Source organism: Hyposmocoma kahamanoa, unplaced genomic scaffold, assembly GCF_003589595.1.
Source record: "Hyposmocoma kahamanoa isolate Upper Pololo Valley unplaced genomic scaffold, ASM358959v1 66, whole genome shotgun sequence".
Taxonomy (NCBI): domain Eukaryota; kingdom Metazoa; phylum Arthropoda; class Insecta; order Lepidoptera; family Cosmopterigidae; genus Hyposmocoma; species Hyposmocoma kahamanoa.
The window spans coordinates 18,222,053-18,244,343 of NW_020653854.1; the positions used below are offsets into that span (position 1 = coordinate 18,222,053).

The 22,291-nt window shown below is 35.4% G+C and overlaps 2 protein-coding genes across 30 annotated transcripts in view; both read right to left on the reverse strand.

Moving 5' to 3' along the window:
- The window catches only part of LOC113231608 (calcium-activated potassium channel slowpoke), a 75,401-nt gene extending 64,765 nt beyond the window's left edge, over nt 1–10,636 (reverse strand). For 8 of the 28 annotated variants that reach the window (XM_026465982.1, XM_026465995.1, XM_026465991.1 and 5 more), the window contains exon 1: nt 10,245–10,632. In XM_026465982.1, the coding sequence (XP_026321767.1) occupies nt 10,245–10,559 (315 nt within the window). In that variant the 5' untranslated portion in view covers nt 10,560–10,632. Of the gene's footprint in view, nt 1–10,244 lie in introns of all 28 variants that reach the window. The other 20 variants (XM_026465992.1, XM_026465984.1, XM_026465986.1 and 17 more) reach the window with 5 other exon arrangements.
- Nucleotides 10,637–16,154: 5,518 nt separating this feature from the next.
- On the reverse strand, nt 16,155–21,425 carry LOC113231795 (protein CutA homolog). Of its 2 annotated transcripts, XR_003310578.1 has the most exons (4): nt 21,192–21,425; nt 19,586–19,743; nt 17,901–18,145; nt 16,155–16,595 (listed from the first exon to the last, which is right to left on the reverse strand). XR_003310578.1 is itself a non-coding variant. In XM_026466327.1 (3 exons), the coding sequence occupies exons 1-3, from the start codon at nt 21,373–21,375 to the stop codon at nt 17,990–17,992; spliced, it is 498 nt and encodes a 165-aa protein (XP_026322112.1). In that variant the 5' UTR covers nt 21,376–21,425; the 3' UTR covers nt 17,833–17,989. The 2 variants fall into 2 exon arrangements, 1 of the variants encoding a protein (XP_026322112.1); XM_026466327.1 differs by lacking the exon at nt 16,155–16,595 and having other exon boundaries at nt 17,833–18,145.
- Nucleotides 21,426–22,291: the final 866 nt, after the last annotated feature.

Sequence of the window (22,291 nt, forward strand, 5' to 3'; positions counted from 1 at the left end):
CGGAGGATATCCTATATAGTATTAATGGATATTCATACCTATCCTACGACATCATACTATGAGGTAATTAGCACAACTGTAAACGACCTCTTTATTAAACAAAAACAGTGCATTTAAAATACTAGCAAATAAATCAAGAACAGAAAGAAAGCTGTGCATTATCATAAAAAAATTAAAATTTAATTCGTAAATATGTAGCCACTATTTTGTACAAAGTTTTCCGACACTGCCCTTTACGGGTGCTGGTTAAATTACAGGAACATGAGACTTGTTAACTTCATGTGTCAGGGTTATGGGTGCAGTGGTAATGCCCCTCACATCTAGTACAACTTATATCTTTGAGTGGCTGTGCAGCTGATATGGGTAGGCGTGTCGCTAACCACCAGGCGCAAGACTAGTTCGTTCCGTCACTTGATATTCATAAAAAATAACAAAAAACCCTAATAGTGTAGTATCGTAGATTCAGTGTTTATCGGAGCGAACTCCTGGTAGTCACGCAAACACGCTGTTAAAAAAATAATGGAAACAGTAAACTGAAACCATGAGTAAATGACGCATAACTATATTATATAAAAAACATACCTAGGCAATAACATTTTCCACAAATGATACTGGGGTAACACGTTTAGCAGTTTTTATGTTTATTTTATGATGGCAAGTGACGAAATGAACAAATGGTGTGCCTGGTGGGAAGCCACACGCCTACTCGTAACAGTTGCAGAGCCACTCAGAGCTTTGACTCACTAAGATCTCAGAGGCACTGTTACTGCACATGTTATCCCTAGACTTGATGTTGAGAAGTCCAATGTGCCTGTAGCTTCATCAGCTCTTTTACCCTTTAAGTCTGGAACGCAATAATTCTCGCATGACTGCTCGGCGGTAAAAATAGATACTGTAGCAGTATTTCCCCAGACGAACTTTTTCGCAAGGATATTTATGCTACTTAATACTACCTACATTTAATGTAAATGTATAATGTACTATATATGTAAACGACGAGAAATATGCAACTAGAACATTATATACTGTACGTTGATTCATAAATCCACGATAGAAATTGATATTTTCACAAACAAGCATATATAGGGTGTCTCACGGTTATGCCACAAAGATCCCTCCTTGTATATAAATAAAATATCTTAAATATTGTAGACAAAAAATATTACTGAAAGAAGATTTCATCTTGATTTTAAAAACAATTCGAACTGCCTTCAAAGATTTTCAAATAATTGCCTGTCTGGACCGGATTTTAATGATTTTTTTACATCAAATCCGTGTTCGAATTGCATTCTAGTAGCTCAGTCATAGTAGTAGAAAAACATTTGAGATAAAAAAAATCAACAGCAAAAACAGATTGCCGCGCGTGCGTCGAGACAAAGTCAAGGACGTGGAAACACCAAATTATGTAATGATGGATGTATATGGAAGCATAGCACGGCATTTGGTAAATGGTAAAAAATCGATTGTAATACCGCTTCTCCAGTGTGCATCAAAAAGGGAAAAGAGGGATAATAACAAACCAGGACTGGTGGTATAAACACAGAATATATTACCTTTAATATTCTTAAAAGTTTCTGTTTAGTATTTCAAAACAATTATTTAAAACAAAGAAAAAAATTTGATCAACTTGTATTACTCCTAATAAACGTAAGACTTTTACCAACCGAGACCGTATTGAGAAAAATCGCACTTGAAACCAAATACTGTCGAATCTCAAAAATTGGTGAAATTGAGAAAACATTATTTGAAAGTTAAAAAAATACTGAATGAATCTTATCGCGAATAATGTGATTATTTTTATTTATATACATAACATTTAGTTATACCTTTATAAATGAGAATATAAATTTATTGGTTTCGTTCAATAATTTTGGCAGCTTTCAAATTGTGTTTTTTCAATTCCACATTTTTGACTTACGAGAATCTTTGGTTTCTTGTGCGAAATGTGATTTTGCCCGGTTTTGCAAAGTTTCGTTTTAACCAAAAGGGCTCATCGACGGACATTGAATGACGCCACTTTATACGTGAGACTTCATATGCGACTATGAAATATGTAAAAGTCAGTAAAATTTTAACCATAAGTCAAACGCGAAACTGGATTCATCCTCTAAGTTGGCCACTTTTAGAGATGGAATTTTTCTTCAAATTTAAACAGGACCAATACCGAGGTACCCTCGTTCCAAAAAAGGATCATCAGAATCGGTTCACAAATGCTGGAGTAATCGCGTAATATACACACACAAAAAATGCAATCGAATTTAGAAACTCTTTTTTTGAAGTCGGTTAATAAAATGTGACTTATTACGTACTTACAAGTTCGATGTTTATGAGTCGAGAAAATTGCCCCTACTAATTCCGAACGCGCTGTTTCAAATACAACCTAATAAATCAAGCTGAGCGTTGGAAAATAACAATATTAATCAGAACACCGTACTTTATTGACTCAAAATGTGCTATAATCCTAAACTCATAAAACGAACGGGCTATGAAATCTCTAGTTGTGCTATGAGATTTATAGGCTACCTACATGAGCTAACTTCAGACATGGATTTCAATTTCAGGCATGCGTGAGTATTCAGAAAGTAGTGTGGGTGCATGCGTAGGTTTTATATAAGAACATAGCCTCACTGTAACGTTAATGACATGCTCTGGACATTGCCTAGAATTGATATTTCACCTTACTTGCAGCCAGTAAATTGATTGTGAATAGAAATTATAGTGTACGAGTTGAGACCCATTTTGTTTCTTTATTATATCATAGTATAACTATAGAAAAACTATAGGTAAGAAAATGCTATCGGGCTCTATTATTTAACTGACTTAAAAAAAGGAGGAGGTTCTCAGTTCGACTCTATTATTTTTGCACGTATATTACGCGATAATTCCGCGACATTTGTGAACCGATTTTGATGATTCTTTTTTGTTGGGTGAGGGCCCATTTCAATTTGAAGAAAATATTCCACCGGGATGGCAAACTAAGGGATGAATCCGGTTTCACGCACTTTCCGGTAACCGATTTCAATAAAACTTGGCAAATAGATATAATTTTACGAACTTTTGAGATCGGTTTTTTTAGTAGACTGTACTGAGATTATTAACAGGAAAAGGAGATTATCATGACTGTATGTTTTTGTGTGTATGTTATGCGATTGTGGTACATCAATAGTGGATCCATTCAAATTTGAAAAAAATATTTCACCTCTAAAGGTGGCAAATTAGAGGATGAATCCAGTTTATTGGATTTCACCTTCTTTCCTTGATTTCACAAATTTTTGAGGTCGGTTTTTATTTCTTTTTTATTGTCATCCAAGACATTTACGTTGTTAAGATCTACGTCATTAGGAAATGTAATTACTGCAGTATCATGGCATATTATGCCTTTTATCGATGCTTCAGTCTAGCTAAGCTCGTAATAACAGTACTAATGGGACTATGTCGACCCCATTCTGACGTAACCATGACGTAATCTTGGATGAAATGGACTATCCATATGAGGGTAAATGAAAAGAGAAATTAGATTCCAGATGCATGCATATTGAAATTTGCTGAATTAAATTAAATACATATAATGTATTAATCTAATAATGAATATTTACACTTTAAAAAGCCAATACACACTACTATGCAAAAGTGGGCAAATTTGAGTCTTTCGTGTAGGCACTCGAATAAGTCTTTGAGAATACCTATACAAAGAACACAACTTCTTACTACACGACGTATAAGCGTTACTTTTTCATTCTAGTATATTTTTTATCTTTATAAATTTAAACTCTTCATATTTAGAACGTTTTGTCTTACCTACCTACCTACTCGCACCATTCACACACTAAATCGAGCTGAAGAAGTAGACATTTTTAATTGTTTTGAAAAACAGAGTTGCCTTCGTGAATTCGCACGAAGGCAACTCTGTTTTCGCTTTGTTCATAATTTATTTTATTTTATTTTATATTATTAATTATATACATTTATTAGAATTTGGCTTTAATTAATTGTTATTACTTTTCAATATATAATGATGATGAATTTTCAATAATAATAATAATAATATTTTTTTTGTAATTCTACACTATTGTATTGGGATACTCCTGTAAAAATAGGTGTATGTATGAAATATAGATAGATAAAATAAAAATAAATAATTTAGGGCAAACCTCCACCTTCCTATACGGTGCCAACAGAGTAATTTAGGCCCCTTAGCCGGTCGACTGTATTGCAACTTCTAGAAGAAGACAGTCCACTAACACTTACATTTTATTTTTAATGTTTATGTAGATAGATTTCCGATTGCTAAAGCTTGGCTCAGTCGTCTCTGGGCTCAGTATACCGTTTTCTTCCCTATCCAGGGGGCCTACCATAACCTTTCCAAAAACAATCTTATTTCAATGTAATCTTATTATAATATTACATACTCATATTCGTACCATGACAAGCCTGTCAACCAAGTAATGTATTATTGCTAAAGTGATTGAAAGAACGAATGATTTCTCAATATTGTCTATTCCTTACTAAAAATAGGAAAGAGATAACGCTATGTGAACTATATAATGCCATCTCTTTCTTTTTTGATGTTCCGAATTGTCGTATCGTAGTATAATGTTATTTACATTCAAGTACTTAATGTTACATTCAAAGAATTTTGACTGTTAAAAAAAAGGAAAGTATGTAATAATAAAATCTATTAAAATTGCGTTGTTTTCAATAATTATTCCGCATTTTCATGAAGAAACATAAATAAAACAAGCTGAGCCTTGATAGTCACGTTGTGAATTCGGAACTGTTTTATTCTAGTGTCAAGTGTTAGTTTAACCAAGGAGCATATAGATGGCGCTGTCATAATTTTACGAAATAAACATCGCGTATTTTTATTTAACGAGAAATTATTTCCAATATGCTATTAAATAAAAAACAAACAAAATATTGAAGAGATATATGTAAATAAATAAGTTCAACTTAACTTATAATCATTACAAATCAATATTAAGACAATAAAACTGAAAATAATATTGTTTCCATTGCATCCGTGTAACTATTTTAAGATTGTTAAATTTGACATAAGAGCAATATTACTTTAATGTTGAAGTCGTGTCATTGTACGAATTGAGTGAATGAATAGTCACAAAGCTGTCAATAAAATATCATAGTTTTAACATTACAATAAGTTTGCTTTAAGCGCGTTATGGTACGAAAAGTCAATGTAAGGTTAAAGTAATATTGTTTTAAGAGGTTGTGGTAGGCCCCCTGGTCTCCTGTTGTATGAGCTGGTACCTTAAAATTGTGTGAACCTCTGAACAGTAGAACAATTGATGCCATACCGTTCCGACACATAACATGGAGTAAAGCTTTCCTCAAGAAGAGCCACTATAAAACCAGCGATTATTGTCTACTTTATTACGGTATACAATTTGTCACAAAAACATTATTTAACAATTGGACATTAGCATTGGATTGGATATTAGCAATATTTATTAATATTATATAATATTCGCAAAATCACTTAACAGTAATTTTAATAATGAACATAAGTTATAACCACACACACAACTTTTAAAAGTCTATTTATTCCATTGTTTTTTAATAAATAAACTCGTCATATGTAGAACATTGCCGTGGTAGCGCAATTGTTTCACCTACCGCCTCTCAAGCAGAGGCCGTGGGTTCGACTCCTGCGTCGCACCTCTGATGCTCGTATTCCAGAACTCTACTCAATGCTCAAGTCAGGATTTGAGCAGACTTGAGTATGATTTCAAGCACTGGAAATACGACCATAATGGCAAGGATTTGAGTATGATTTCTAGTGCTTTGAATCATACTCGAATCCTGACTTGAGCATTGAGTAGAGTTCTAGAATACGACCCTGAGTTTCTTCGGAATGTATATGCGAAATTTTATTTGAAATTTACCGTCAGTTTTTCGGTAAAAGAAAACATTGTGATGAAACCTACACGATGCAGAAGGTTCACAATCGGAAAACGTGTGAAGCCCCCACCCACCACCACGTGGGCCAGCGTGGCGGACTTTGGCCTAAACCTTCGCCTGAGAGGAGACCCGTGCTAAGCAGTGGGACCTATAAATGGCTTGATGATGATGCTAATGATATTTAGAACGTTTCATCTTACCGCCAGTACTCTTTAATATGTAGACCAAATATGTTTCCGTATGTTCTTATGCAAACCCCTTTTTATACGATTTGAATAGTTGTAAAGAAAACTTTGCCCATTTATTTTGGCAAAGGGTTTGTATACATATGTATATATATCTCTGGTATGTATTACATTATATTATTGTCATGACTGTTTAATAAAGTTGAAAAATAAAATATGCGCTGTTTTTATTAATAATTAAAATAACTTTTAATCATTAATACGGTAATTATTAATTTTTTATTCGGCATAGAACATCTTTACGCCACTGGCAACGCATAAAAATTATTTCGAACACAGTGACAGAAAAAAATGCAGAGTTTAAACAGCGTCATAGTCTATCAATAAGAAGAAGACGAATCGATGATTTCGTAAACGTACAAAGCGGCTACTTACGAGGAGTTGGTCAAAATCAATGGAGAGGGCGCTAGGGCTACATCGATACGGAACTGGGTCACGGTCCGCCCTCTATCGCGTCTCACGTGCTGCGCGCACACGAAGCGACAGATAGCTTTTACTTTTAGTAGCAAAGTTAGTATGTCCAAACGTGACCTGCTGTTGCTAAAAATAACAAATATAGAATTTTGTACATCGTGTATTTATTAAAAATACCGATTTCATAATTGTTTTTGTAGCGATAATTCCTTTGCAGTCCCGTCGTTTATTTAACGGCACACTAATGTAATTATAATGCGTGATGAAAGAGTTTTTGCGAGTTGTAACAATGTATCGGTAGTTGATATCAGAGTCGGGAAAATGCATTTACTTTTTTTTAATATGAATTTTGGCTCTATTCGTATTTTTGTATGATGAAAATAAGAAAAGATTCAGTAAAGACACATTCAGCGTAGACTTGCACAATAAGGTCTCCTTATCGTATCTTCTTATGGCATACACTACACTATATTGGCCCAGAACCCAGCCACGCCGACCGCGTCACTAGTAGCCGCCGTTAAATCCTCAAGCGTGCAGGTGTTAGGGCACAATGTAAAATGGACCATCGTTTGAATCGCACCGCACAAACATTCCAGGTTAGAACCATCGAAAAATTCCAACCTGAACAAATTGTCCTTACGCCCATCAATCAGAGTCCGAAGCTTATCTAGACTTCCAGATTTGCCTTGATAATTCAAATCCAGGAGGACGACTCTCGGAAGGCGGAACAAAGGCTGAGATGGCACTTTTTCGCGCCAAAGGCTGGCCCTCGTCTGACTGGCTCAATGCTCGGAAGATCGACACATTCGACGAAACTTTTCCGGCTCCTCAATCTCTGTGAGGTTCTGAACGTTTGAAAAATCTCTACTTTTGTATTCTTCTGTTGATTCTCTTGCCATTTGCAATTTCAGACATACTTACTCGTTAACATTTTAAAATATCCCCTAATTCGTATGTTGAAACATTAAAGAGATATTAAAAATGTTTACAACAAAAGGTTTACGCTTTTGTTCACCTGTGAACTTATAACAGCTCCCGTTATTACCTCTGCAACAGAATGTAATGGGCGAGCGATTGCCAAAAATACCATACGGAAACATCAACATGTCCGCAACATTTCATATTAATACGGATGTGGATTCTAATAAATTGCACCCATCTCACGTATCCGGATAATGTGGCGAATATTCCTACTTTCGTATACCTGGGTATAATTGTGACGTATTTAGTCATAAAGTCTCAACTACATTAGCTTTAAAAGTTATTTAAACAGTTATTTCTAGTTTCACTTTCTTCAATCTTGTAATAATTATTTAAATAATAATACTGTGCAAACATATGTGATTTATTTATATCACAGATTGCACTTATATCAGTTACGCCTAAACTGTGCAGTAATATTTTAGATACATAACGTCACATAAGTTTAATATTTTGTTAAGTTACTTACTATTTAGTTTTAAATACTCTTGTGAAATTTCTGCTTTTTCATAAAAATATATAATATAAATCTCCTTCGCCTCCTCCACTCCTATCAGTCTCCTCATTTGACCCGGCCTGTTTTAAGGACGTCCTCAATCTGACTGAGAGACATCTCCATCCACATCCACATTCGCTCTAGAAATTTGTGCCGTCAATCTACCAACATTCATTCATTCTACATGACCAAATCATCGAAGCATCTTTCTCTCTGGCCTGGTCACTACGTCATCTTTCTTAAATCGATTATAATAATTAGTAAACAACAATGACTTTTATGTACAAGGATTTTGAAATAAAGCTCTTTTCATTTGTCTGCGTTAACATTCTTTTAGGTTTTAAATTTATAAAATTAGGTAGGTACTCTTGCCGGTTTTATAAATATTTTGGTGCATGATTAAATGTTTTTATATTGTTTGTTATTTCTTTTTTATCCGTCATTCACTCCGGATACGAGCCTCTTTAATACATTATATATTTTATCTATTTAATATGACCTGAGTAAAATTATTTTAAGCATATTTAAGTAAAAGTTACCCCGGAACGTTTTCACTTGTTTCACTTTAATTTTTTTTTTAATGATACAAAGTGACGGGACGAACAGGTTATGCGCCTGATGGTAAGCGGCACGGCTGTCCATAACAGTTGCAGTGCTGCTCAGAGCTTTAAAACATCGCAAAGAACTGCCTGTGCTCCCGTCACCCTGAGACATAAGTCGAAAAGTCCCACATGCCTGTAATTATATATAATATGTATAACCTTACTCTTCAAAACCGTGACGCGGTAATGCCCACATTACTATTATAGGCAGAGGTAGGTAAGGTGGCAATACGTCTCTGGACGAACTCTTTCACGAGGGGTGCTACTGCTACTCATTTATGTACACGAATTCATGCATTAGACTTTGCCCTGAATAATAGACACTTGTGTATTGTGTTAACAAATATGTGCTTTCATACCATAGGGAACAGCACATTTACTTGGTAAAAACAAAAGCTACTTTAATGGGGCTATGACACGCAAAACGACAAAACATTAAAATTGTTCTTGGATTAAAAATTATAATGAAACAACATGGGACTCTTTGTTGTGTTCCCGAAACCAGTAGAACTCTTTGAAATGTCAAAACCTGTAGGTAATTATAATAATTTAGGCTATATAGCAGTTTTAGCGAACTCCTTGGTGGGTTTTGGGTGGTAGGTAGCACAAATATTTTAGTCTCATTATCTGTCAAAGTGAAGCACAGAAGAACAGTGTTTAAAAGCCAACAGTTTGGGTGTCGAAACACACATCTTACGGTCTTGAATTGAATGGCAAAATATTACAATTTTTGTTTTATAAAATTTTGTGAAACTGTAAATTTGTATTGTTCCTTCAGTATATATAGTTTTTCCACGACTTCACAAAAGTAACCATTTTTTGTTATTTGAATATAATATTGTTAAATATTGAATGGGAAAAAAGGTCAGCTAAATACTCAATTAAATATTTTTTCCAAACATTATGTAATGAGCATTCGTATACGTGTATCATAATTATCGAGGAAAATGTTTAAGTTGGTACACGACAATTGTGGTCTAAAGCATATGTATAAGTAAATTTTATATAGAAAATGTTGTGTCAAGACTTGGGAGTAATAAGGCCTTGTGACATTTGTTGGCATTTGCAGAATGTTTGTGTATCTAGATACTTTGTCATTGATGGATTACCGGTAGGTATATACAATATTTTTTGCGGGTAGAATTAAATTTTAAGTGATAGCGAATGAACGAAGTTCCCAAAAAAAGTAAATGAAACTCACGTTAAGCAATGGCCACAAAAAGTTTAAATAATTGCGTTAATACTACAAATACGAGTAAAAGGTGTCTAATGTTGAAACTATAAACACTATAATTACCTTGTTCAAGGTGCGGGTTGATCATCCGTGATGGTAAGGTTTAATAGGGATACATTGATAGGTATACGTTTTGAGTAAATAAGTAGGTTTAAATTTTTATTGAATTGATATTCAATTAATTTATGTGAAATTACTCCATTACTTTGTTATAATTATTAATACAAAGGTCGAACACTCACAAGTAGGTTATTAAGTAAAATAATTCTGAAACATAACATGTACGCCTTAGTTTCGTTTCACTTGATGTCCACCTATAGAAACGGAATAAGCGACTATTTCTAGTTGGTACTCACCAGTATCCGTCCGGTGGTGGTTTGGCCGGAGATGAGTTCGCCGGCCCAGTCCTTGGCCTCGGTCATGAAGGTGCCCTCGAACTCCTGTTTGTTCTGCCGCGCTGCCTTTTGCTCCTTCTGTTTGGGATCGTTGGGAGCCAGCTCGGGCTCCTTGCGGCAGCACACGAACGTGCACGCGCGCCATGCCAGCACCACCATAAACCCCGCGAGGAATGTGAAAATCGACGATAGGAGAAAGCACCACCATTTTCGGACACTGAGGCATTCATCTTCAGGCGCGGCCACGGTAGTGCTGTCTTCCTCGGACGAAGCCATTCCCCGAGGGCGCGAGGCATCCAGTCAGTCGTGCAGTCGCCATGCACGTGCAATGCGCGCGCTCGCACGCCGTGTTCGCGCGCGACTGCCGCGGAGGCCCCGCCCCGCGTGCCCGCCTGCCGCCCGTCGCCGCCGCGCCTGGCGCCCGGTCGATGCCGCGCGATCGATCCGCGCACGCGCCCACCGCCGCCGTCACTCAGCACCCGATGAGCACATGCTGCACTTGCTAACTTCTCCTGCTGCTCCAGATGCTGCAGCTGCACCTCGCTACTCGCGTTGCTGTCTGTGAGTTGCGACCTGTGGCTCGCACAACCCTTAGAGCGACAAACCCATTGCTTTTGTAGCAGATTTATGACAGTTTTTACGACTGCAGAGGTGTTAGTAAAGATTTTTACTGCATTTAAGCTATAATGTAATTAATTTAGCTTTAAGTGTCCGAAAGCCTTCACTCTCACCCATGCTAGGTTCGATGGCGCAGTTACGTCACCGATTAAAGGAGCGGCAAGCTCTGGGAATGCGGAGGTTTTGGAGGTCAACGTATTCGAAATGGTTCCCGATAAGCGCAGCGCTACGCCGCCCTTATGACTGCGTCAACAAGCGCTACGAACCTCGTAGACGTTCTACGGGCGCGCTACGATTGGTCGAAAGCGAACGCAACGGTGTGGGTTAAATTTTGTACCAATTTGTCTTTTCTTTGTCTTACGTGTAGTTTTTAAACTTCATTTATGTAATGCTAAAATAACCCTAAAAGGCAATTATAATCTTAATATTTAACTAGGTATGAACCAATGTTTGGGGCGTAATCGAATTTTATTTAACGAAAATATATTTATGTATGTATATAAAATAGGTACTTTAAGGATTTTATAAAGATGGAGTAGGATGAAAAAAAACACATCTAATTCAAAATTTAGCGTCTGCGAACGCCAGATTTTATACCTTCTGCGACATCTAGCATCTACGCGTGATTATGAAAGTAGCCTCTAAATGGTTTCAGATGTAGCAAAGCCAAATAGTATACTTCTGTTTCTGTAGTTAACACAGAGATAAAAAGATGGCAATACACAAAATTATCCATGGATTTGTTTCATGCGTCGTTATTTTATTACTATAAGGAATGTAGAAAAGGAAAAATTTCAAAGACTTTCTTTCAAAGAATAGGAAATATTAAGTGAAATTACGAAACATTTTCCATAATATTCTCGAATTTAAACAATGTATAGCAAGACAGTTCAACAATGGTTACGGATATAATTAGTTATAACTTCGCTACATGTATAAATTTCCATACACGCGGTTGTGTGTGTTGGATCAAGAGAACATCAAGCCCCTTAAAATTTAAATTAAATTCAACGCAATGACGCCTCCTATAAGAACGGTTCAAAATGTGAAACTCTGTAAATGTGGTTGCTACAGGTACAACGCGACAAAAATGGATGGACTATGGAATGACATACAACACCCATAAGAAATCTTAATTTCTCTTAAATCTCAATTCGATCTTTTAAATAAGCGCTTAAAAATTATTCAGAATACTTTGGCGAGTGTTTGATAAAAATGCCATTTATCTTCTATTGTACAACCACACAACAAAGCAGAGCAGATGTGATGGATACCTACCAAAGTTTTTATTTTTTTGGTATTATGAATAGCAAGAATTTAGTTATTAGCTTCATAAAATTTATCTGTCTAGATGGTGAATACGGTCAAACCAAAACTGGTTTTTATTACACCGCGTAGCAGCCTAAATTTAAGTTTTTCTTTTTGTACATATTTCTTAATAAATCAAACTCATTACTAAACACATACACCTGTCACCTTCTTTTTTCTTTCCAATTACCTCTTCCACCTTTTTATAGCCCTCCAATACAGGCTTCACCATCACGTGAACATCGAGACCTTCGCTCCTTGTGCATACAGATATTATAAGACGTTTAAAACGGATTTCATTTAGCGTAGATGTTAATGTATGATTAAATGAAATAGTGCTAGTGACACATAACAAAAAGAACAAAGTGAACAACATTAGAAAAGTGTCTTCTCATTAATAGATAAGAAAAATTGGGTGCCAGAGGGTGAATTCTTAGTCTTAAAGCATATAGGACTCAGTTTACTTTGTTTATTAGATTAGGTAAAATGTTCTTATTAGTCTTGTATTTGACTAGATGGTAATGTATTTATAATGTACGTACTTTACTAGTGCTTATATAAACGAAAAACCTTTTATAGCTTACAATAATCGCCTAAGTATTTACTTATACAGTTAGTATTATAATTATATATTTATATTCATACACCGTACTAATTCTCTATTCGGCGTTATATCTTTTTTACCGCCTCACCTTAGGACTTGGCAGAATAATCAGTAGTTCTACTAACTGCGGCATAGTGATAATGTAAGCATACTATATATAACACAACACACCTGACCATACCCGCAAACCTTTTTTTATCGGTGGGAAATGCGTTAGGCGTACCTCTCGGTTCGGGGGAGCAGCAAGCGACTCCCGGACTCCCGGAGGATAGTTTCGTATTCCTACCAAAACCCAGCGGTTAACTCCACCGTCATCGAAACGCGCTCCAGGATCCGCTTGCCTCGGCGGCCCGGAGCGAGCGGGCCCAGCCCTTTGGAGGTTGCCCCGAGGTGGATATAGGGCACCCTCAAGCTTGGTAGAAGGGGTCCCCCGACCCCAGTCTACGGTAGTGGAAGAAAGTGAGCGTAGTGCACCATACCCGCAAACCTATATCATAAGCTTTATTTTAATACCTATGTGATGAGATGGGCAAGCGCCCGGGTTTTAACCCGGCGCTTTGTTAACGCCGGAATATAATTCTCTACACGTCAATAAAACCGTCTTTAGAATATCATAAGAAACTAAGAGCTTTTTCTCCACAAAACAGTCCTTCAAAAATATTATTTTATCCTTTTTTTTTAAACTTATTTGGCAGGTAGGAAATTGCTTAGACTTCTCTAATAAACTTTAAGCTACATCCATTTTAATATTCTTTCATGAGAAGTGTCAATGTGAGAAGTAGTTAGTTTTTTATCGATTCTAAAAGGCACTCCTGATTGGTTAAAATATTAGCGGTACTTCTATTTTTATTATATTGTGATAGTAGGTAAACACCAACTAAATGATTATTAATTAAATTATTGTAATTCGTTCACATGCCTTAATACTTACAAATGACATTTACATTTGTAATAGTGATTTCAACTAGTAATTACTATAATAATTGTTATAAAATATTGCTCGCAAAGATAATCCAGAAACCATTGTTGACATATAGGCTAAGCGCCTGAACATATTAGTAATTAGGTACACGGAGAAGACAAACTGTCTTTTTAAAAGATTACTTTTGCAAAGGTGTTTTATTATATTTTTAAATAACTTTTTATAGAAGCTTCCTAAAATAGTGGAAAAAAAGTATGTTTAGGTAGAAATTAGGCAGTAAATAGTTATATTAAAAAAAGTAAATTCTATACTGGTAGAACCAAGAAAAACGTAATGTGATCAGCCAACCTGACGTCAGAATGGCTGGCCTCTTTATTTCTTTAATATTTCCGTTAGCGCTAGGTAGAAAGTATGTCAATAAGGTACTAAATAGTAGAAAATAGGTAATAAATAATGAGCACAGTTTGATTTGTATATTTCGTTTAGTGGACCAACCGTAACCGTAACCGTAGCCATACTGACGGACAATGGAAGTTGTAACAGTGGAATCGTCTTGATCATAATAAAAGCTAGGTAAGGTACCACCCGTTTTCTTTCAGAAATTTGCTGCTTACATCGGTAATCACAACATTAAAATGTAGAGATGGGCGTTTAAACAAAAAACACTTAGATTTTTAATATAACCATACAAACATGCTGCAACAATTTCATTTTTTACAACGTGCCTAAATATCAAGTTCCGCCATCTATGTTTCTTAATCACGTTAATTTGTCAATGTAAATAATGTTCTAAATAAAAATATAACTCGTGTTTTATAAATAAAGTTACTTACGTATCTCAAAAACCAATTCTCGTTTTACTCTGTCAACACAATATTGCAAGCTTTTTTAAAATGAAGTCTATGGGATTAAACGATTTTGTAAGCTTCGAACCAAAAAGCGTTTAAGTGAAAAGGGCTTTTTTAAGCACGCTTATTTAAAAGTGTAACGTTTTAGCGTTAAAAATTAGTAAGCAGTTTTTTCAATGTGTTGACTATTGAATTAGGTTCTTGTCTGGTTTTGGGAAGAACTTGTAACACACTACGAAGACTTGTTTGTATAAAAATCAGTGTAATAAATAAAATATTAATATAAATACTTCATATTTTTTCTTCATTGCTTATACTTTTTATGTTATATTTAATCCATATTGCATAGTCTTATAAATAATACTAATCTACTACCTACAATCTTAGCCTACAACATCCAAATAAACAAGTGCGTCGCCCATTTCATTCATCATCATTGGCCTTTTATATACCTATAGCAAATGATTTAGATTGCGCCGAGTTGAAATATAAATTAGAGATAATAACACCCTTCCGTCACAATCACGACCGTATTTTTGGCAAATGATAGACCCTGTGGATTATTCAGCTATTAATCAGGCTTGCGAGGCCATGTACACCGTTTGTGAGCTAAATAGTGAAGTCAGTTATGCGATGACACCGTTAGCTATAGTTTTTCTCCAGGCGTCACTTGCAGCCAACTATTCACATGAGAAAGTGCATGTGATGGACATATCTTAGCCAACGTCTTTGCTTTAACATGGTCATGTTGTTAGTGGGTTTGGCACACGCCAATATATGCCTTGTAGCGCTTGTGACCTCGTCATGTCTAGTATGTCACGAAGACAGTGCCATGTGAAAGTTATTGAAATTTCGTTCCTATTAGACAAACGATGTCCGGGTATTGGCTCTGTACAAGAATATGCTCAAGATGAAAACAAAAACTACTCGTACATGCATAGAATTTAGGTATATTTTGGGTCAGGTCTGGAGTAAAAATTTGGTTCTTCTTTCGTGATAATTTTTCTCGTGTACAGTCTGCACCCGTCTTGGGTGTGAACATTTGTGTATGTATGTAATAATTACCTACCTTTCTGGAGTATATTTTCAAAACATGGTAGGTTTAAAGCTTATTTATTAAAGAAAAATATCGTTTTACAATTTAATTCTTAATATTTGTTTAATGTTGATGCATACAGTTATACAGTACAGTAAAATGTTTTTGAATATTGTTGATTTAGGAGTTGACAATACAAAGGTAAAAAAACTATTGACTGTTTGTTCACGTGTCAAGCAAAGCAAGAGTTGGGACTTTATCCGGTTATAAATCAAATGACTCTTTTGCATCTCCTAAACCAATGCTGCCGTCATCTACTCGATATGTACCATAATCAGAAATAGAGACGAAATGTCATTCAATTTGTTTGAAAACTATTCTGCCATATCATTACGGTGACAACTGCGCTCCGATTGGCCAGCCGGGTGTCGTCAATTGTTTCATTTCAAATGGACCTAGTTTAACTTGAGCTTTGCTATAATGGACGAACATTGAAAAATGACGTATTTAATATTTAATTACCGATGAAATGTGATTCCGTTTGTTTTCTAATTAGATGTTTGCTGTTTTTCCCACACCATTCAATGGAACAGCCCTCCATACTTAAGAGATATTATCTTTAATACAATAAATACAGAATATTTTTTTAATATATGAGACGTAGATGCAGGTCAGTTGATGGCGCTGTATTATTTCAGATTTCTGATTTCAGCGAAAACTAGAGTTCATATTTAAAAGTGATATAAGGCCCATTTGCCCTGATTTGACCTCATTTCGTCTCTATTTCTGGTTATATAATCGATGGCTGCCATTTCATGGGCATACAATAAACACTCTTTGATAAGAATATACCCCAGCCAGGGGAGATTCAGACAATTGAAGTCAAGAAAATCCTAGTTCCTTAATTCTGTTGATCTTGTCTCAAAGTTGTAATTAGTAGTGATCACAATAGATAATTGCTGGTCACAATGAAGGGCTGCAATAACAATAAAACAGTAAATAATAAAACAGCAGTCACGTAAGGATGTTTTAGGGTCGTATTCCAGAACTGTACTCAATGCTCAAGTCAGGATTTGAGCAGACTTGAGTATGATTTCAAGCACTGGAAATACGACCCCAATGGCAAGGACTTGAGTATGATTTCTATTGGTTTGAATCATACTCAAGTCCTGACTTGAGCATTGAGTAGAGTTCTAGAGTACGACCCTGAGATTGATGTACATCATACTCACTATTTGCCAATTAAGTGTCAAGCACTGTTAACCCCAACCAATCTATTAGTTCTTCGATTCTCCCTCTGAGTCACCGAACAAAATTCTAACACAACCTCCATAACGTTTATGAAACTAGAAAACGGACACTGGCAGAATTGAGGCTAAGTAGTCTCACAAGCCATTCATTAAGAAAAAGAAATCTATTAGTTTAATAATTAAATAAAAATAGTTAAGGTATTTAACCACAGATTGCTTAAGGCAAGGAATTTTGAATAACATTAATTTCTTTGATAATAAATCTGGTGCAGAATTCGTAAAAAGTTTTTAGTGTAAGATTTCAATGAATGTATTGCTTAAGACCTTGACAAATTCAACATTTTTGTTACATTGTTTGTTATCATAAGTTACATCTTTTTCTTATTGTTACCAATGTTGCTACTGCTAGACTAGTTTACTTTAGTTATTTTAATGGTATAATGTCCTACGGAATTCTTATGTGGGATAAACCGGTACATATATACACCATACTGTTGCAAAAACGAGCAATTAGTTCGAGTACCGTTTAGATTCTCGGGTTTCTCTCAGAGAAAAGTTTAAGGAGTCTGGTATCATAACAGTGGCATCACAGTACATATATTGAAATATTTTGTAAAAATATACATAATTTCATCAAAAAAGGAAATATCCATAATATGAATCTTAGAACTAAGTCGAAACTCATGGTACCACAATTTCGTTTTAATTAAGGTAAACAATAAATTCTTTTATGGTTAATTGTATATGTTTGTACAATAAGATTCTGGAGTATATTTTAAGATTATCATTTCGTAAGTTTTATTAAAAAGGCATATTACAAAATTTAAGAGTATGTGTTAGATAAAAATGTATGGAAAGATAACATGTGTCTAGATTCCACACAATTATGATTCAAAGTGTATTCCATAGCATTTAAGTTTATTTGAAAAGAGCAATTCCTAGAGTTTTTTGCTCATTATTCTCAGGGAGGTCAGCATAGTGAACAAGCAGTATCTTAAAAAATGACGTTATCAAGTGTAAAAAATTTTTACCTATGGAATAAATGATTATTCGATTTTGACTTATAATATTATTGCATCCTAAATCCATTATGTATTTCCTTGGGTCAACAACAACAAGGTCAACCTATAGATTCTTCAATCCACTTCAAGTAATCTGGGTTACCATTTTGTATAGGTACAGATATCACTTCACATACTGTGTATGGATGGTTTTCTTTCACATAGGCTGTTACTTTGTTTACTTTGTCTGTTTTGGTTTTTATCATCAGGAGACCCTGAAAAAAGCATTTATTATTAGGTAGACCCTTTCCGCTTAGTATAAGATAGTCACTTATACACATATTATGTACTGTCATATTGGATGTTGGTTACATTACTGAATATTTTTTTTAATTTATTGCATCCTCCATATAATTTTCCCCATCATGATTTCCATTAATCATTTTGCTGTTTAACAATAAGGCTGAATTTTGCAACTACTGCATTATGGGTTGCTAGTTCTTGGATGTCTCTCTGTGTGTATTTAATATTATGTTTATGAAAAACAATTCAGTGCTAATATGTGCCAGACAAGCGCATTTAAAGTATAAAATTATATGTACAATGAGTACCAGATTAACGGAATTCCCATTGGGGCACTTCCCAGAACACCCTGACCAATTTAGAAAAGTTCATTTCCCAAATTGGTCCAACTGGGAATCGAACCCGGGGACTTCCGCATATAGCGCCCACAATGTAAACCGTTAGGCCACTGAGGCATTCAGATTATAGAACAATTTTGCCACATGTTATGCCTCAACATTTTTGTATGAAATGCCACATAGACAAGCTTCTAAATAAAAAGGGGTTTGATTCAGTAAAAGTACCTCACTGGAGGGGTTCCCTCCCAGGAAAACGGTTAAGCAATAGAATTATACAGGGTCAATTTGGGTTGGAGTTGGCTTTGAAGTGTTTATTAGTCTTCAATGTGAATTTTAATAATAATGTTTTCCTTTACTGTTCATTATTTGAAAGAAACATGCAAGTGTACCCTCTAAGTGGGAATCAAACCTAGGTTCTCCAACTAAGCTCTCACTACCAGTACAAACATAATTGAGGCTATCAGCACATAAGTGGTGTAACACACTTTAATTTTTTTCTACAATATTACTTTAAATCATAGTTTCCCAAATTCGTCCCTACCGCCTCCCAGGGGTGCTGATAAGTCCTAGGGGGGGTAGGGGTCTCGGAAGTAATTGGGGGGCGTTGACACTATCCAGGAGATGATACCCCATTTAAAAAAACCTGACTTGTCTATATAAATCTATATAAATAAATGTCATAATATATCATTTTCATTTTTGTGTTAGGTTAATATAAAAAATACATGTTTTCAATTATTTTTTGTGGTGTGGGTGTTGAAATTTTTTATCTAGTGGGCGGTGAGCCAATAAGTTTGGGAACCTATGCTTTAAATGATACTAAAGTACATAATAATAATATTTAGTTATTAAATTATTAATAACAATTCTTGTATTATTTTTTTTATACATGAAAAAAGCCTTGAAATATAAAATAATTGTGTGGTTTAGTATTATTTCAAGTAATTTTGTAGAAACAAAACTAATGTGGGTAGTATACTACTATCATATAAAGTAGCATAACCCACATTTTTCCTCATTTTGTAAAATTTTATATATATACATATATGTAGCAGAATAATGTGTTGTACTTACTTCAGCATCCTCATTAACTTCTCCCTTCCACTGGTAAATGGAAATTATTTGTGGTACAATATTAACACATGCAGCTAGTCGCGTCTCCACCAAACCATGAGCCAATTTCTTGGCAGTTTCTATATTTGGCACTGTTACATAAGCTATCGAGTATTTGCCTGAAAATGAGAATATTATTAGTAATAATTAATTGTAACAATAATAAGGACACATTGTATTGTGGTGATATGAACGCTGTAATTTATTCCTCCAGTTTCACAGTTACAAAAAGAAGTTTGATAATGATTGTCAGTCATCATCATCATCATATCAGCCGTAAGACGTCCAATGCTGAACTTAGGCCTCCCCCAAAGGTTGCCAGACTAGCCGGTCAGATGCAACGTGCATACATCGGTTACCTGCCACCCTTATTTTTTGTGCAATAATTGTTTCTCCCAGTATAATAGCGATACAACCAAATTCTCCAAAAAAAAGGAAATGTGGCTTAAACAAGCATTTTGTTATATAAATAAAGCTACAAGTTCAGACTCACTTAGAAAAATAGGACGCGTACTTCCCGAAATGGTGGAAAAAAGATATTTATACCATTGTACGCGGATAGGCTCTCCAAGGCAAAGAATAAAATATGAGAAGACCTGAATGTGGAAAATGTAAATGAGTGATCAACGGCCTGCAAAAACTATAATACATGGGGGGGGATTTTTGTGCATTTTTATGAGATACACCCTGGTCAATTTCCGCGGGAAGTAAAAAATGTTCGAAATTCAAATAAATAAGATGGCCGCCATACAAATTTCAATGCCTCCTATCACGGAAACTATTAGAGATAGGTAGCAGGTGCTCGAAGGAATGTCCTAGAGGGTAATACTGGTCAACTACCTGGATTAAAAAAAATTCAAGATGGCGATTTCAAAATGGCGGCCAAAGAAAAGCTTCGATCCAGCTGAAAATTGGCATGGGAGGGTCTTCAGGAATCCTTAATCATAATTTGGAGTCAAAATTTTCTTGTCGCCATTTTGAATATGGCTGCCATATAAGTGTTTTTTTGGTTAAATGCCAAAGAGAAATATTTAGGGGGAAATATGCCAAACTACTGCCGAATTTCCTGTAGTAAGAATACCAAAACAACGATAATCCAGAATACTCAGACCAAAATCAACTTGAAATATTCGTTTCTTAAATTGGCCCAAATCGGGAACCGACCTCCTCATCAAGCGCCCATAGTACTAACTGCTGTGCCACCGAAGAGCATGAGCACACCCCGTAAACTGAACACGTCCCATGTGCCTGTAATTTCACCAGCACCCTTACCTTTTAAAACCGGAACACAGTAATCATTACTGCTTGGCGGCAGAAATAGGTAAGGTGGCAGTGAACTGAACGAACTCTTTCACAAGTAGCTCACTGCTACTAAAACTTAATTATAAAACTGAGTGATGAAAATAAGCAAGAGTAGTTAACATCCCCGACAAATACAATAAAAACGGCTGATCTATCGAAAATTGTCGACTATCACGAGACTGGAATGGTCTCTACTTGTTACACATTAAAAGACAAGGAGAGTAATATTTAATTCACTTTGTGAAGGCATGAGCCACTTACTTACCAGAAATGTCTGTCTCACAACAGGTAGATTCCGTTTGGGTCTGTGTTGTTGATCCCGCTACATCGGTTATACATGTGGAATTTGAAGACTGCTCACTGGGGCATGCCATTATGATGCCCGGTCTCAGAATTGATAAATAAATAGCAAACAACGATTTTGATTTCCTATTTAAGGAAATGAGCATTTTCTGTTTATGCAACACGTATTTATTATTATTTCCTCTAGGCCATTTATTATGCCTGCAGTTTCTATTGAATAAAATCGTTTTCCAACACAAACAATACGCATCACAAATTTGAAAGAAATAGCACAGAAATAGTGTCAAATTTCAGCCAGTTTTTTTTATTAAGAGTTTTGGCTTGGTTAGAAGTACTTTGAGCCATGTTTTCGTTTAATTATCGGGGTCCTCAGTAATATTTTCCATTGCGATTCTAATTCATTATGTTTTCACTTTCTCTTAAATAACTTAGTTCACTTATTTGGGATTTTTTAATTGTCTTAAGCATCGGGAGTCAATATTTATGTTTTCACTTTCGCTTAAATCACATTATTTTCTATCACTGAACAAAAACTTTGAATTCGAAATTATTGGAATTTTTAAGATGAAGTCTTTTGTAATTTGGTTTAAAATAAGGAATATAATTCCAACTTACTTCATCACTACTTCTTTCTCCGTTTTTTCTTCATAATATACTTAGATTAAAAATAATCTTTGTAAAAGATGTACTTGTAACTTCAAAAGCCCGCCATTTTTTTTTTTTTTTTTTCATTTTCAGCCAGTGACGTTGACACATAGAGCATGATATACTCGTAGAGGATGGAAAAAAGATATACTCGACGCGATTGTCCTTCGGGTCACGCTACAACAGTCCATTTACTACCCGTATGGCAGTCGGTCGCGGAGGCAGGAGACTGCTCACACACTATCCTGCGTATGTGAACCCATATACTGCATATCTGTATATGGCCCATGTATGAAGTCTCGTAGGACGCATTGCAGGATGGCTTGCACGCTGTGACTACATTCATGATAGACGTGTGTCGATCGTGATTGCTCGAATCAAAATGATTCGAACAGCACCTGTGACCCGATAACCTGT

Excerpts from the sequence above, each read along its gene's own strand:
- LOC113231795 (XM_026466327.1), bottom strand. The coding sequence starts at position 21,375 with ATGCTCATTTCCTTAAATAGGAAATCAAAATCGTTGTTTGCTATTTAT. Across the intron at positions 19,744-21,191 it reads TTGTGAGACAGACATTTCTG|GCAAATACTCGATAGCTTAT; the intron begins GTAAGTAAGTGG and ends TCTCATTTTCAG. Across the intron at positions 18,146-19,585 it reads AAGTTAATGAGGATGCTGAA|GGTCTCCTGATGATAAAAAC; the intron begins GTAAGTACAACA and ends TGCTTTTTTCAG.